This window comes from Pogona vitticeps, chromosome 1 (assembly GCF_051106095.1).
Source record: "Pogona vitticeps strain Pit_001003342236 chromosome 1, PviZW2.1, whole genome shotgun sequence".
Taxonomy (NCBI): Eukaryota; Metazoa; Chordata; class Lepidosauria; order Squamata; family Agamidae; genus Pogona; species Pogona vitticeps.
The window spans coordinates 211357660-211375183 of record NC_135783.1 but is presented as its reverse complement, the minus strand read 5'-3'; the positions used below and the strand labels follow the sequence as shown (position 1 = coordinate 211375183).

Sequence of the window (17524 nt, the reverse complement as noted above, 5' to 3'; positions counted from 1 at the left end):
TTTATATTACAGTGGTGCCTCACTTAATGGCGTTAATTCATTTCCAGTGAAATCGCTGTAGAGCGAAACGTCGTAAAGCGAAATAAAAAAGCCCATTGAAACGCATTGAAAACCCCTCATTGCGTTCCAGTGGGCTGAAAACTCAGCGTCCAGCGAAGATCCTCCATAGGGGCGGCCATTTTCGCTGCCTGTAAAGCGAGGAATCCGTCCAAAAACACAGCAGGGAGCTATTTTAAGCAGCCGGTGGCCATTTTGAAACCCGACGATCAGCTGTTTTTGATCGTCGTAAAGCGAAAATTGGTTCCCGAAGCAGTGAACCAATCCTCGCTAAATGTGAAAAAAACTAATTTAAAACATAATTTTGCGATCGCAAAAACCTAATCTTCAAGCGATTTCGTTGTACAGCGGGACAATCGTTAAGCGAGGCACCATTGTCTCTAAAAAAATTCATTCTTCTGAAAAAAATTCATTCTTGAAACAAATGAAATTTAAATCATATGTTTATTTTTAATGGAATTTGGTATTCCATGTGTTTTTCTAGGTGTGTAGGTTAGGAGGAATCAAACATCTTGTTGACCTCTTGGATCACAGGGTTCTTGAAGTTCAGAAGAATGCCTGTGGTGCATTGCGGAACCTGGTGTATGGAAAGTCTACAGACGAAAACAAAATAGCAATGAAAAACGTTGGTGGGATACCTGCACTTTTACGATTGCTCAGAAAATCAATTGATGCAGAAGTAAGAGAACTTGTCACAGGTAAAGTTTTAATAGATAGGACATAAATGACATGTAGCTAGGTAAAATGTGTTTTTGGGTGAAAGAAAAGGCATTTGTTTGAAACAGTTGCTTACTTTAAAAGAGACCTGCACAATATCCAAGCATGTTAATTCAGAATTAATCAAAACTATCTTCTGCGCAGTAAGCTAATTAATCTCTAGTATTCCTAGCCCATGCTTGCTTTAAAGACAATCATGGCCCCTCAGGCACTCACTGGATTTCAAATTCAAAACTCACATTCATAAGAGTTCATTCTGTTATTGAATCCTACAGTATTAGTACAGTAGTGGAATTGTACATTCTATAAGGATTCTCTTGCTTGGGACTTTACGAGTTGATTTGTAGGGATATTGTCTTTTTTGTAATCAGATTCCTTTTATTCTCATCAAATAACTCCCTGAAGAATTTAGTCAGTTTCAACTTGTCTATATCAGCAGGGAAATACTAATTCCCAGAGCTAGGAAGTATGTTCTGCTGACAGACAATGCTGTGACAACAAATAGGCTCAGCAAAATCCAATAACTATATGTTTCAGTCCAACTGTATCTCACAATAAGGATTCATGTCTTCATCCCTTTGCTTTAAAATGCTTGATGGGTAGGGAGGGAAAAGAGATTTTCCCACTATCGTTCATGAAGTTTATGCTCAAAGCACATTTTAACTTGTATTCTCAAAGGCACATTTTAACTATTTCTTTGAAAATGATCCCCTTTGAATACAAGAATCTTCTTTATGTCTGATGCACACACACACACATAAGCATGTTGTTGGATTAGGTTTTGATAAGCTGCAGTTTAGAAAACCTCAACTGTTCCAAATGTTAGAAAGCATCCAGCAGATAATGACACTTCCCAGAAAGTGTGACTTGCACATTGAGCATTTAGCAAACTGAAATGGTTCAGTGAGGAGTGGAAATCTGTGAACACATGGGCAAATAAAGTGCATGGAGATGGAGACTCCTGTCCTTTCTTCTGAATGGTATCTCTACCAGATACTACTTCTGGAAGCAACGTCCGGCTCAGTTGGTCCCACCGTGTTCATCCCTGTCCACCTGGAATCTTCAGGGCTGTGAAATAGGCTGGGCAATCGCAGGGGGCTGGGGCTCAGGGGCCTCAGCCACAGGCTACACTTAGCCTTGAAAGGCTTTGTTTTCAACCACTTTGTGAGTCATGTCCAGGTTCGTTTGCTTTTTTCAGGGTTCCTAGTGGTGCTTTGCGGATCCTCCAAGGCCCTCAAAGTAAAAACAGGTGGTCCTGGAGGCTTACAGGAGTGGAAGTACATTGCTCAGGCATAATAATAATAATAATAATAATAATAATAATAATAATAATAATAATAATAATAATAATAATAATAATAATAATAATAATAATAATAATAATAATAATAATAATAATAATAATAATAATAATAATAAAGAAAAAACTGGAAGCCTTGGGGTAGTCTTAATTAATAAACATGTGCCATCAAATTAATTCTGACTTACGGTGACCCTTTTCAGGGTTTCCCAAGGTAGAGAGTACTCAGAGGTGGCTTACCATTCCCTTCTTCTGGGCATATCCTGGGGCTTTATGTTTTGGTCGTGTGGGTGTTGTAGAGTGAATGAGCTCACAGCTGCGGCAGCAGATTTTCCCTGTGCTTGTCCACCCCTAACAGAAGGCTGCTAATTTATTCTGTGACAATATCACCCAAGTATTATTTTGCACCTTTCCTCGTAGCCTAATCTTTTGGATGACCTGCCTTTGTCATAGTCACTCCAAATTTAGATTATACATGCTGGTCTTAGCAGTATCCCAGGGTCCACACCCCTAATACTTTAAGCCTAAAGATCTCCACATATTCTGCCTCCATAGGATGTTTCTTCCCAGTATTCTTGTTCTATTTATGCTGACCATGTAGGTGGAACCTTAGTAATTTGATCAAAAGGCTTTAAACCCCACTCAGAAAGAGCAACCACTTCATAAGGCCTGTTGGAGCAGTTCTACTTGGGATCTATTACACAACCTATATAATTCTTGAAGGAGGCAGAACCGTGTACTCAACAACCTCACACGTCCAGCACTGTGTTGTTGCCCTCTTTGCTCACCATCAAACAAATAACTGGGGATTTTAGCTTTGACAGCCTCAATTACATGGGAAGACAATTCACCACCACCACCTTAGCTTTCATCTTCCTAAGAGAAATGTGCCATAGAAATCTGGCCTGTCATACAGACCATCTGAAGCTTTGTTACTTGTACAGTGGTGGCTCGCATTACAACGTTAATTCGTTCCAGCGAAATCGCTGTAGAACAAAAACGTCGTAATGCAAAAATAAAAAGCCCATTAAAACGCATTGAAACCCCTTCAGTGTGTTCCAGTGGGCTGGAAACTCACCATCCAGCGAAGATCCTCCATAGGGCGGCCATTTTCTGTGGCTGTCTTGTGAAGAATCCGTCCCTAAAGACAGCGGGGAGCCATTTTATTTACCCGGCGGCCATTTTGAAACCGCCGATCAGCTGGAGGAAAATCATCGTTTTGCGAAGAATCGGTTCCCGAAGCAGGGAACCAATCATCGCGAAGCGAAAAAAACCCATTCAGACCATCGTTTTGCGATTGCATAAAGATCGTCGTAATGCAGTTTTGTCGTAATGTGGGGCTATCGTAAAGCAAGGCACCACTGTATAATAAATGTCATCAGGTCCTTTGACTACGTCACACTTCTGAAGAACTATCTTTTATTTCATTTTGATGGGTGAAATCCAGCTGATACCTTCTCTTGATGGAAGGAATTCCATTAGCCTAATGAGTAGGGGCAGTTCCTCCTCTCCCCACTGTGGCCCACCACATGGCCCTCAGTGTGAGCTAGGGTTGAGGGATCAATCATTCAGAGGGGACTAGGGAAGGGGCCCCACAGAAGGGAGAAAGAAAAGAAATGTTCAGCTGTCTGTAGACATTTTGCAGCGTTCACACACCTGAAATGTAATGTAATAAATGTACAACCCAGCTTTGAGGAAGTGATGGGAACTGTCCTGAGCCCTTTAATTTTTATGGGAGGGGGGTTTCCTCAGCTAGTTGCATGCAATTGCCACGGTCATATTTTTAGACATGAAAATAGCCATCGTAACATGCAAAACACACCCAATTTTATCTGATTGGCCTGGATGGGATTCTAGGGATCTCAAGGTGGGAGTAGAAGGGGCAAATCATGCTTAAAATCCTTGAGTGCTGCTGCTAGTCAGTATTGATAATACTGGCTGGATAGGCAAAGGTCTCATTCAGTACAAGGCAATTTCCTGTGACTTCAAAGAGTTCTTTGTATTGTGCTATTTAAATATTATTTAAATAATAGCTGACTTTTAAATATTTTACATCTGGACTATGGGTATTTCAGCAGAATCACAAAACAATTTTTTAATTTTGATTCTATTCTTGCTGACATTCAAAAAGCATAGCCTTTTTATATTTCAGTTATTCTGCCTAAGGGTGTTTTTTGGTCACTTCTGAAACTCATTTTTCATGAATTGCACTCCATCTCTGAAAGCTGATTTGATTCATTACTTTTGATGTTACTGAGGCAACAGACCTTGTCTTAGTACAGTATCTTGGTCACAGATACTTATATAGCAAAATTGGGAATAGTACCCTGTTTAGTACTTCATACTTTAATGCCTTGTGCAACCAAGAGCAATGTATGAATGTTGAAAACTGCTGAGACCTAAATTCTTAACCATGTTAACCATCTTAATCACAGAGGATTAGGTGTAGTTTTTTCATATTACACCCATACCTTTTCTCATGAAATGTGAATAGAGTGAAACTACTCCGATATCAGAAGAGCACTTATGCTGGAGCACTGTGCAACAATAGTTACATAGGAAAAAGATTGTAAAAGTGCTAATTTAAATGGTAATGACTAAATCCAGTTTCTGTTCCCAACTAAAGTAAACTTATTTGATTAATGGGAATTTATTTCACTTGTATCCATTCAGTGGATGTAACTCTAGTCCGAAATAACAAGTCAGTTTATCCCTGGGTGGTTTGTTAAAACGTATCCATCAGAAGTCTCTTGGGAGAATTAATATGTGAGAAATATGTTTAAGATTGTTGCTAAATATCTTTTGTATTAGTCAAAATCCTGTTGCGCAGGTACACAAAAGGTTTCACTCTTGGAAGCAAATTGCCATAAATTAAGAAACCTCTAGATATTATTTCTTGCACACCAAATAATACAATCAATAATGCCTGTGATTTGTTATGGCGGTTTGCTTCCAAAAGCTACACTGTGGGCCATTATGCATTTTTTTTTACTTTGAGCTTAATAATTCTGTTGAAGTAGCCAAAGAGGGGGAAAGGAGTAAAGCATATTGTAATTAATAAAAATATTTAAAACATTTTTGATGTAGCCATGCAGTTTCAGCTGCATAAGCTAACTGATGTTGTTTCAGCATGAAAATCTAAGGCTTCCCCTAATTATTAAAGCTTAGCTCTGGTTTTTAAAATTGGAAGAAGTTGAACAAAAGAAAGAGGAAGTGAGAAAGAATTCAGAATTATTCAGTGAAACACAGTGGTGCCTCGCAAGACGATTGCCTCGTGGGACGATTAATCTGCAAGATGATGGGTTTTTGCAACTGCTGTGATGCTTCGCAAGATGGTTTTTCCTATGGACAATTTTCGCAAGACGGGGTTTTTTTTTAAGACCAGTGCTTCGCAAGATGGTTTTTCACCCCTTTGGTTCAAAACCTCTTCAGCCACCCCTACCCAGAAGTCTCCCACAGTTCCACCACTGTGCCAGAAGGCATCCAAACCAGCACCAGAGCCTGCTCACTGTGGTAGCTGTATTGGATCTTGCTACTCTGCCATCTGAGCTGCTGACTTTCCAGGATCTGCCTCCTGGAAAGTCAGCAGGGGCAATGGCTGCAAATTTAAATGGCAGAGGATGGTGAAAACAGCCAAGGACCAAAGTGTAAAGAGATTCTGAAAAGACCAGGGAAAGCACAAATGCAATCCCCCACTACCACAAATTATGCAGTTGAGTTCCCCACATTTGGGGAAATCGCAGGGATCAGCACACCTGAAGTGCAATGGATGAGCCTCACCCTGGGAAAACCACTTTCATGACCATGATATTTCCCCTGCAAAGTATGAGTTGGAGTGGCCCTTGAACCTCCTACCCCCTTCTGTGCCCTGCCCCCCAAGGCATGGTGACCCCCTGGCTGCACTTCCCGCTCAGAACAAGGCTGCGCAGCCCCCATCCCGCCAGAGGCCAAGAGAGCGCCTCAGTGTTTTGGGGTGCTCCGTGGGACCCCCATCAGGGGCTAGGTGTTCTTCCCACAATCCTCTAGTGCACAGATATTAGCATATATTAGCATATATGCTAATATCTATCAGCGATGTCTCTGCTTTTTAAGGTGCTGCCTAGATTTGTCATCGCTTTCCTCCCAAGAAGCAGGCGTCTTTTAATTTCGTGGCTGCTGTCACCATCTGCAGTGATCACAGAGCCCAAGAAAGTAAAGTCTGTCACTGCCTCCATATCTTCCCCTTCTATTTCCCAGGAGGTGATGGGACCAGTGTGTGACAACCCCAGACCTACTGGAGTATGCCACACTCTAATTATGCTACCACCAACCATTCCCTATAAGAAGTCACACAGACCAGGAATGGATTTTTAACAAACAAAAGAACAAGGTTTATTTAAATAACAAACAGGGTAAATAAAAAGATCAAGTAAATAAGATACTGTAACGTGGCTTAGTCTCAATCATACATACAACAAATTAGTTCACACAGAACACTTTAAAGTAAAGCACAGACCCTGAACCTATCAGTTCTGGCTACCCAGATAGAGACCTGAACCTATCAGGTATGTACTAACTGACACACAGTTGTACTCAGTCTGACACACAGACTCCCACTCCTCTTCTCCACACAAGCTCCAAATATATATACAGTACAGCTCCTCCTCCTGATGTCCCGCCTTCCACTCCCCATAGGATGGAACTTTCCCTCCAAACCCATGACAGACAGGTACCATCAGTGCTGTATGTAACACCTCCCCTCTTTATAAGTTGTTTGCAGGGGAAAAGCTAAAGTGCTTTTCTCCAAAAAAAACAACCAGGATCAAAACACACAAAACCAGTTATACAATAACACAAAACCATACTTACTCATACTTACACTCTAGGTTAAACATAACACTTATGCATTTAAACATTAACATTTACCATACATTAAGTTACCTTTATTAATACAAACCAAGACTGATCAATAAACAGGTACAATTAACTTTTGGTCACCAAAATATACATAGTCCATGTTTCTTCGCCGTCTTCACTCTTCGGGTCTTCTTGACAAGGCGTCAGCAACACAGTTCATTGACCCTCTGACCACCTTCACTTCAAAGTCATAATCTTGCAGGTTTAAAGCCCACCTCATAAGTTTACTATTATGGGTTTTCATTGTCTTTAATCACTGCAGTGGTGAGTGGTCAGTGCACAGCACAAAATGTCTTCCCCAGATGTAAGGTTTGGCCTTCTGAATCGCGTATACTATGGCCAGGCACTCCTTTTCCACGGTTGCCAAATGTCTCTCACCTTTCTGGAGTTTCCTACTCAGGTAGGACACTGGATGCTGGTCACCATTCTCCTCCTCCTGGCAAAGAACTGCTCCTACCCCGCTGTTAGACGCATCGGTGTAGATGATGAACTCCCGGTCGAAGTCTGGAGCACGCAGCACTGGATAGTTGATGAGGGCCTCCTTCAACCTCTGGAACGCCTCCTCACAGTCGCTGGTCCACGGGATGCGGTCATCAGTCTTCTTCCGCGTCAGATCGGTCAGCGGAGTCGCCATCTCGCTAAACCTCGGGATGAACTTTCTGTAGTAGCCCACCAACCCAAGAAATGATTTGACTTTTTTCTTGGTGTTGGGTCTGGGCCAATCACGAACGGCTTCTATCTTGGCCTCTAGGGGTTTGATCACTCCTCCCCCTACTATGTGACCCAAGTATTTTATTTCTGGGCTACCCAGCTGCAGTTTGTTCTCTTTACAGGGCCTAGGCCAAAGCACTTCCTCCCCTGGGTTAAAGTGCCTCTCCCTGCCTTCCTGGTCATCCCAAGCTTTCTTTCTGACCTTTTGAGCTTGCAGGGTCTCTGCTGCTAGCTCTAGGTTTCTCTTTAGGTCATTCCTTAAAGAGTCTATATATGTCACAACGTCTTGTGGGTCATTCTGGGTGATCTGCTCCCAATTTTGTTTGATCAAATCAAGGGGCCCTTTCACCCTTCTCCCAAATAAAAGTTCAAACGGACTGAACCCGGTACTGGCTTGTGGCACTGATCGATAAGCAAACAAAAGGGGTTGCAGCTTCTGGTCCCAATTGTTTGGATTCTCCGCCAAGTAAGCCCTAATCATGCGCATCAGAGTCCCATTGAACTTCTCCGTTAACCCATTACTTTCAGGGTGATAGGCAGTGGTTTCCTTGTGTTTAATTCCACAGATTTGCCATAACCGTTTCATGAGCTTCGATGTAAACGATGCGCCCAAATCTGTGATTATTTCTGAGGCAAATCCCATCCTGGACATATACCCCACCAAGGCATCTGCCACTGTGTTAGTTTCAATGTTAGTCAAGGGAATGGCTTCAGGGTACCTCGTGGCATGGTCCACAATGGTGAGAATGAACCTGTTCCCCCTCTTTGTGGCCTTGGGCAAAGGTCCCACAATATCCACCCCTATACATTTGAACGGAGTGTCAATCACAGGCAAAGGGCACAACTTTGCTTTGGTCCTGTCCCGGTTATTCCCCTGCCTCTGACACACATCACATTGCTTACAGAACTCCTTGATCTGCTTCCCTATTTCAGGCCAGTAAAAATTCTGTGTGATTCTCTGCTGTGTTTTGTTCACCCCTAAGTGCGCAGCAAACATGTCAGAGTGCCCCCTTTGTAAGATCATGGGGCGATACTTTTCAGGTACCACTAGCTGACTTCTGATCCCATCTCCCCCTTTTGAGATATTCCTCAGGGTCTCTCTATATAAAATTCCCTTTTCCTCTCGAAATCTCACTGGGGTTTCAGGTGTTAGCTGGGCGTCTGTCACCTGTTCAAAACACTTTTGGAGAGTGGCGTCTGCCTTTTGCTCTTGGCCAAATCTGCTGTCTGTGGTTAAGGTTTCCACCACAGCTTCGGAACTCCCCCCACCTGCTTCCGTCTCGGGCTCATCAGTGCCCCCCTGAACTGTCCCCGTGGTGGCTTGTGAGCGTGTAATCACTAGCACCCGTTTCACATGTTCAGCCAGGTCATTTCCCACGAGCACGGCTGCTGGCAGAGTCGATGAAATCGCTAGCCGCCAAACTCCCCTCCAGCCTTGAAAGTTCACAGGTACCTCCGCTACTGGCAGCGAGATCACCTGTCCCTCAATCCCTGCCACCTTCATGCTCTCATTTGGGATTATATACTCCCTAGGAATAATATCTGGATGGCACAGGGTCACCTGGGAACAAGTATCCCTTAGCCCCCTATACTGATGGTCAAGTATTCCTACGTCCACCCCTGCGGTTTCAAACAACTGTGAATCTGTTCTCACTAGCAAGCAGCGCTTGACCTCCACAAGAGGACCATTTTCCTCAGCCTGATCAGCAGATGTAACTGTTCCAGATTGAGTAGCCATGGCAACAGGCTCCCTCAGTGACAAGGAGCTTTGCTCTTTCTGGACACAGAACACAGCTTTTGGCTTGGTTCCACTCAAATCATGAGGCACATTTCCTTTTAGCTGCTTTAATTTCTCACACTCTGAGATTAGATGGCCCTTTCCTTGACAGAAATAACATTTCCTGCTGTATTTTGAGTCTTTCTCATCTGGTTTTGGTTTTCCCTCCAAAATCTGAGGTCTTGGTTTCATGTCTGAGGGCTTCCCTTCACCATGGGTCCCTCCCCCTTGCTGGTTTCTCCCTGGTCCCTGAGAGTACTTGCTGTAGGTTTCTTTGGGTTTACCTACAGATTTCCCCTCCCCTAAGGGCTTTCTTATTTGGGAAATAAAATCTGTGATCTCGGCCGCTTCTGCCACAGATTTCGGTTTCCTTTCCCTCACCTGGAACTTCAGTTCCCCATGCAGGACTGAATAAAACTGTTCCAGCGCTATCAGGTCTTTGAGCTGCTGGAAAGTCTCTGTTCCCTCCTGAGATAGCCATTTCTCTAGCAGCCTCACCAGTTGGGCCCCCACTTGGGTAAAAGTCTGCTCTGGTTTCTTGGTGAGTGACCTGAATCTTTGCCTCAGCTGTTCCGCATTTATCCCATGTCTGGCAAACACCAGTTTTTTAAACTCAGCGAAATCTTTTAGCAGTTCCTCTGGCATCTCTGCATAGACTTCTGCCAGGCTGCCACTGATTAAAGATCGCATAATGGTCATCTTCTCAGTTTCCCTTACTGAGAAGTCCACAAACGCTCTTTCCACTAGGGAAAAGAACACCTCAGGGCAATCCCCCTTGTGGTACACAGGGAATTTCTTCAGGTCAGTTTTAGACAATTGGCCTCCCTCAGAATCTCTATTGTTATTATTGTTCTGATTCATCAGTTCCAATTTTCTTAACTCAAACGCCATTTTCTCTCTCTCCAAGTCCAATTCAAATTGTCTTTGTTTCTCCCTTTCCTGCATTCTTTCTCTCTCTAATCTTTCCTCCATTTCAAATTGCCTCATCCTCAGTTCATGCTGTTGGGCTATGAGCATTTTTCTGAGTTCTGGGTTCTGTTCTCCCGTGCTGTCCTCCTGCACTGAGCCAAATTCCTCCTCAGAACCCTGGTCCACCTGTGGGTCTTTCACTTCACCCATTTCCGCCATTTGGCTTCGAGTCAAGGGCATAATCCCCCCCCCAGAACAGGCTGCTTTCAAAAGTCAAGCCTCAAAATAAAGCGACCACTTTTTTTTTTCTCTTTTGCCTCAGAACCAGCCTTCTATAGATTGCTGCTGTTCTTTCAGCACTAACTTGCAACTGTTGCCAGCCAGAGTCTACCCCCCTCTGCTAGGCCTCTCAGCAGACAGGCTAGATCACTGCTACTTCCCTCAGCTTTGCCTCAGCTTTTTTCCCGCCAAAACAGGTTGCCTCAGAGCTCCCTAATCTAGTCCCACCAATCTGAGGTTACACGTTCTTCCACTAGCCTACCTCCCCGTGAGGTAAGCCTAGAAAATTACCTACGCGCTCTCAGATTGTCCCTGACTAGACCCCCCTTGCTCTGGGCACACTTGCCAAGGCTTTGCTGTACCACTGGACAACTGGACCAGTCGTATCCCACACGCTGGACACCAATCAATGTGACAACCCCAGACCTACTGGAGTATGCCACACTCTAATTATGCTGCCACCAACCATTCCCTATAAGAAGTCACACAGACCAGGAATGGATTTTTAACAAACAAAAGAACAAGGTTTATTTAAATAACAAACAGGGTAAATAAAAAGATCAAGTAAATAAGATACTGTAACGTGGCTTAGTCTCAATCATACATACAACAAATTAGTTCACACAGAACACTTTAAAGTAAAGCACATACCCTGAACCTATCAGTTTTGGCTACCCAGATAGAGACCTGAACCTATCAGGTATGTACTAACTGACACACAGTTGTACTCAGTCTGACACACAGACTCCCACTCCTCTTCTCCACACAAGCTCCAAATATATATACAGTACAGCTCCTCCTCCTGATGTCCCGCCTTCCACTCCCCATAGGATGGAACTTTCCCTCCAAACCCATGACAGACAGGTACCATCAGTGCTGTATGTAACACAGTGGTCATGATCTTAGTTTTTTTGATGTTAAGCATCAGACCATTTTTTGCACTCTTCTCTTTCACCCTCATTAAGAGGTTCTTTAATTCCTCCTCACTTCCTGCCATCAGAGTGGTATCATCTGCATATCGGAGGTTGTTGATATTTCTTCCGGCAATCTTAATTCCAGCTTGGGATTCATCTAGTCCTGCCTTTCGCATGATGTATTCTGCATATAAGTGAAATAAGCCGGGAGACAATATACAGCTTTGTCATATTTCTTTCCCAATATTGAACCAATCCTTTTTTTCCATATCCAGTTCTAACTGTTGCTTCCTGTCTCACATATAGGTTTCTCAGGAGATAGATAAAGTGGTCAGGCACTCCCATTTCTTTAAGAACTTGCCATAGTTTGCTGTGGTCGACACAGTCAAAGGCTTTTGCGTAGTCAATGAAGTACTGTAGATGTTTTTCTGGAACTCTCTGGCTTTCTCCATAATCCAGCACATGTTTGCAATTTGGTCTCTAGTTCCTCTGCCCCTTCGGAATCCAGCTTGTACTTCTGGGAGTTCTCGGTCCACATACTGCTGAAGCCTACCTTGTAGGATTTTGAGCATAACCTTTCTAGTGTGTGAAATGAGTGCATTTGTATGGTAGATGGAGCATTCTTTAGCACTGCCCTTCTTTAGAATTGGGATGTAGACTGATCTTTTCCAATACTCTGGCCACTGCTGAGTTTTCCATTTCTGCTACAGCTGTGTCATTTGTGCTACAGCTGCGCAAATAAGGAAGAGAATTCGGGCCACTGGGTAAATCATTACAACTCCCGCCCCTATATGTTGCTTGTTTCTCTTTTGGTTGTTTTTAGATGAAAATCAATTTTGAAGTTTAGGAAGATGGCTAAAATATGTCCCCAAGAACTCATTTTTACCTCCAAAAGGAGCAAGAGTAATGAATCAACTGTACTTATTTTATGAAAAAGCAAAAATGCTCCTGGTTTATTAGGTTATTTGTGAAACGACCATCATTATACCCCAGTTTCTCCTGCAAGCTTACACATTAAAAGTAATGTCATTAGTTGCAACGTATTACTTCTAAACAAAACAAAAAAATTATCCTTGCCTTCAGGGTCCTATGAAAGGCTTTGTTCAACCTGCTTTCAAGACTCTTCCCTTCCTTATTCACCACACTCTTTATACTGCAGAGCTACCCCTGATGCCACTGCATAGCAAGGTGTCTTGCACTAGCTTATGTTAATTTATAATTCAGCAACTGATTCAGTTCATCTACTCTAGTCAGGACTAGTAACTGTATTTAGGCCCATGGGTTCTAATGATGGCTTGCTAACAAACATTGTTCCATGGGAGGCATGGGTTTGTGTTCATCACCAAACTTGAAAAAAAATCTTTGCTAGGGCTTACCAAGATGTGTGAACACAGTTGTGAAGTTTATCATATCTGCAGTTAGACATTCCTGTATATTCCTAAAAATAATATTTTCTTTGTGCACTAGAAGTGTAATTGATATACCTTGGCATGTGGTATAGAGTCCTGGAGATATTTTTGATCTAATGATACTACTTGGGATAAGATCTCCAGTTCCCTGTGTCTGTAAATACATAGCAATTGAATAGGAAAGCTCTGTATTTATCCATTAGCACACTGATTTATTTCCCTTGCAGATATTTCTCTGGCATTTATTTCACTTGCAGATAGGAGGGATGGTTTTTACCTGTCAACAAATTAAAGCTATTTTTCCTTCGGAGCTGCCATCATTTGGCAGATGACAAGATACAAGTTTGCTTTGAGCAGGCAATCAGCTCATGTTGTTGTAAAAGTGAGAAAGGAAATTGAGAATATATGTGTAGACTAACAGCATTTTTCAGAAGGTTTAAATTGAAGTCATGTGTTCTTTCCAATAGTACTCCCCATGTGCCAAATGGAAGGGCCAAAGGCACAAAAAGGAGAGTGTTGTTGCTGGATTTGTGCTTTTCAGTGTGTGTTACTTTACACTGTGAAGTGTTTCTGTTTTTTTCTTTTTACTGTGTGTCACCATCCTGTTCCCAGTACCCAGCTCTCAAGGGGAAAGGTATCTTTGATTTTAAATGATAGATTGCAGGGTGTTTTTGTTTTGACTTGTTTTTTGTTTTCCTTTCCTGTAGGTGTTCTCTGGAACTTGTCTTCATGTGATGCGGTAAAAATGACAATCATTAGAGATGCTCTGTCAACACTGACAAACACTGTGATAGTTCCTCATTCTGGGTGGAATAATTCTTCCTTTGATGATGATCATAAAATTAAGTTCCAGACATCTCTGGTTCTGCGCAACACAACAGGATGCCTGAGGTAAATTGCTCTGTTTATACTTCTCTTCTTAAATAGTATTTTCTTATATATCCTTTGTAAACTACTCAGTTCTTCCAGTTAAGCTAGTATCCTTTCTTTTTATATATTGAACAAAGCAAACATATACATATACATTCAGAGGTCTATTGATACATGGACTGGTGTTTGTGCTTAAATGCTCATATGTGGTTGACTGGTTCTGATCCCAAGTCAGCATGATGTTGTTTTCATTACATTAACCTATCATTATTGTGAATCCAGCCATTTTATTAGTATAAGCTTGAAATAATTAATATAGAGTGCGCAGACAATATACACGTAATGGTAATGGCCAGTATCCAAAAAGCTACTTTAGTGTACCTCAGAAATTGGACAGGCCCAGTGGGGTTAATTTGGCTCTTTCTTTAATCAGCAGAATCTTCTTTCTGTGCTGTATTACAAACTACATTGATAATGTCTTCAATTTCAGACCACTTTGGCATGTGCCATGAAAGTCTGCTGCTGAGATAGCCCAGCCCCCAAGTCCTTGTGGACATGCAGGAATCATTAGGTAATTCTTTAGTCTCAGCCACTGTGGATAAAGCAAAGTGTGCTGCTTATATACCACTCCATAGTGCTAAAATAATAAATCAATTATACAGGCTAAGCGTTCCCCCCTCCAGCAATGTGGAACCATAGAAGGCTGAGTGAACCTCAGGCTGGCTAACTGAGCCCATCAGAACTGAACTCAGGTTGTGAGCCTCGGCTGCAGTACGGCACTTTAACCACTGTACCTCAAGCCTTCTTTAAATTAATCCAAATGAAGTTTAATAACATTTCCATCTAAACTCACAAACACAAATTCGACAAAACCCAAGACTAAGCTAAAATGAGCAATCACATTTTCCCACTTCATCTGTATGTGGAATGCTGCTGACAGGTTTTGATAAATTTGAAAGATTGGGTGATCTTAAAAGCACAAACGACCTCCATGAAAAATTCCACTGCTACCCATCATCCAGTGATTTTATCTCCAAACCATTTTAGCATTCTACCCCAGCGTTCTTCAAAATTGGCCCATTTGCCCCATCTCCCATGAACCAATTGCCTTTTCAACTGAAAAATAAATGCCAGATGCAGGGGAGGGGTATCAGGAGAACAGGTATCTACCGTATTTGCCGCCGTACAAGGCGACTGGGCGTATTAGACGACCCCCCCCCACTTGGAGGCATGTTTTTGGGGCAAGGGCGAGAAGGGAAGGGAAGCGGGCGGTGGAGGAGGAGGGGAAGGAGAAGCAGCTCTCTGGCTTCAAGCGGGCGAGCTGGCTCAGCTGCAAGGGCGAGAAGGGAAGGAAAGCAGGCGGCGGAAGAGGAAGAGGAGGGGAAGGAGAATCAGCTCTCCGGCGGCCCGCGGTCAAGCAGGCTCAGTGGCGCGGAGCAGTGGGCTCTGGCTGCTCAGGCATGGCCGGCTTTGCTTCCCTTCCTCCCTCCGGACCGACCGCCTGCCTGCCCGCCTGCCTTCCTCTCCGGCCAGCGCGGCCCTGTGTCACTCAGTGGCAGCGGCACCTCCTTCCTGGCCCAAATTAAGTGCACCCGGCGTACAAGACGACCCCCCCCCCCACTTGGAGGCATGTGTTTGGGGCCAAAAAAGTCATCTTGTACGCCAGCAAATACGGTAGTTGTCTTGTGTGCTCCCAGAGGCATCTGGTGGGACCACAGTGGGATACAGGAAGCTCGACTAGATGGGCCCTTGACCTGATCCAGCATGTTCATGTTCATATTCAAGATGCCCATCATGATTTGAAATCTGTCAACAAACCAGAATGAGAAATCATAATTTGGTGTTCGTTTATAAAAAGTAGCTGGTTGTTTTATGTATTTATAAATAATAGCTAAAACCTATTGCTCTACTTCTAGAAGAGCTTTAAACTTTACTTTTAAGGAGAAGGGACAAGATGAGATGCTGAAGTCACCTCTAACAACAGATTTAGTTCTAAATTATGGCTAGAGTCTGCTGTGGTCAGATATAAAATCTACATTGCGTCACAGATTTCTTAGTAACTGTTCATGGAAGTAGTTTCAAAAGTTGTTGTTTAGTCATTAAGTCGTGTCCGATTCTTCATGACCTCAAGGACCAGGGCACACCAGGCCCTCCTGTCTTCCACTGCTTCCCAGAGTTTGGTCAAATGTTTATCAAAAGCAGGTAGTTATATAGAGAGGGAGTCTCTCTTTCATGCCAGTTCTACTGTTGTTAATCACTTCCTTGATTCATAGTTCACTCATCCTTGCACTAGCACAGCACATCTGAAGATGTAAGATGAATCTCTGCCAAAAAAAAAAAAACCTAAAGTGAAGTACTTCAACTGTGTTGTATAAATTTAATTGACATATTTAGGGCCGCTTCATTCTTATTCAGAGACCAATCTATTTATTATTTATTTATTTATTTATTTATTTATTTATTTATTTATTGGACTTGTATACCGCCCCATAGCGCTACAAGCACTCTCCGGGCGGTTTACAATTTTTAATTATACAGGCTACACATTGCCCCCCCAGCAAGCTGGGTACTCATTTTACCGACCTCGGAAGGATGGAAGGCTGAGTCAACCTTGAGCCGGCTATCTGGGATTTGAACCCCAGGTCGTGAGCACAGTTTTAGCTTGCAGTACAGTGTTTTAACCACTGCGCCACGAGGCCTCTTCTAGTTTTGTAACCAAGTGTCCACTCTACAGGGATGATCCTCTGCGGACTTTATGTGTACAGTCCATATGTTTGTAAATAAGCATTTGTCATATTTGCATTTTGTAAGCTTAATACACATTTAAAACATCTTAGCTGTATACCTGAAAGCATAGTATCTGAAAAGGTATTTAAACCAGAATATCTAACCAAGAGTACAAGACTACCCTGTTTCCCTGAAAATAGGACCTAACCTGAAAATAAGCCCTAGTATGATTTTTCAGGATGCTTGTAATATAAGCCCTACCCCAAAAATAAGCCCTAGTTAAGAGAAACCCTGCCCTTCACCATTGTGCAGCGACCAGAAGATGACATGACTGTATTAGAATAAATGTAGATTGTTGTACATGAAAAAAAATAAAACAGCCCCTGAAAATAAGCCCTACTGCGTTTTTGGAGCAAAAATTAATATAAGACCCCGTCTTATTTTCAAGGAAACAAGGTATCAAGAATTTTACATGATACATGACCAGATTTTCTTTCGGTGACTTGGTTGCCAACTGGAGAATAAACAAGACCTAGTAAAGGATTGCAAATGCTTAGAATGCAGGATTTAGTTGCATTCCATTTGAAGACAAGGAATGTAAAATATGAGATATAAAACCAGATGTTATTAACACCTAATTCATTTATAAGTGTAATAACTGAGTGAGATAAATTGAGATGCTCGGAGAGTCCATAACTACACTATTCAATTAAAATATAGTCATGGGCTTCAGTTACATAAAATGAGCATCGTCTTGCATATGCAAGTCCACATGCCTTTTCTCAGCTACAACTTGCTGCTGCAGCTACACTCGTGCTTCCTCCTACGTAATCACTCTGCCTATAACACAATCCATACTGCTGGCCCCTAGCTTTCCTCACTCTTTGAGGCTATCAGCTGCCAGTATAGACATTTGCTTGTTATGATGTAGAAAGTCATATCAATGCAAATTAAATTT

The 17524-nt window shown here is 42.6% G+C and overlaps 1 protein-coding gene and 1 non-coding gene across 14 annotated transcripts in view; one reads left to right on the top strand and one right to left on the bottom strand.

Moving 5' to 3' along the window:
• PKP4 (plakophilin 4) overlaps nucleotides 1-17524 on the top strand; it is a 163928-nt gene that overhangs the window by 125524 nt on the left and 20880 nt on the right. For all 13 annotated transcript variants that reach the window (XM_078376264.1, XM_020801171.3, XM_072982738.2 and 10 more), the window contains 2 exons: nucleotides 542-755; nucleotides 13677-13860. In XM_078376264.1, the coding sequence (XP_078232390.1) occupies nucleotides 542-755; nucleotides 13677-13860 (398 nt within the window). The remainder of the gene's footprint in view (nucleotides 1-541; nucleotides 756-13676; nucleotides 13861-17524) is intronic.
• LOC140703319 (U1 spliceosomal RNA) lies at nucleotides 5742-5905 on the bottom strand. Its single transcript, XR_012082758.2, has one exon. It is a non-coding gene; the product is annotated as a U1 spliceosomal RNA (small nuclear RNA).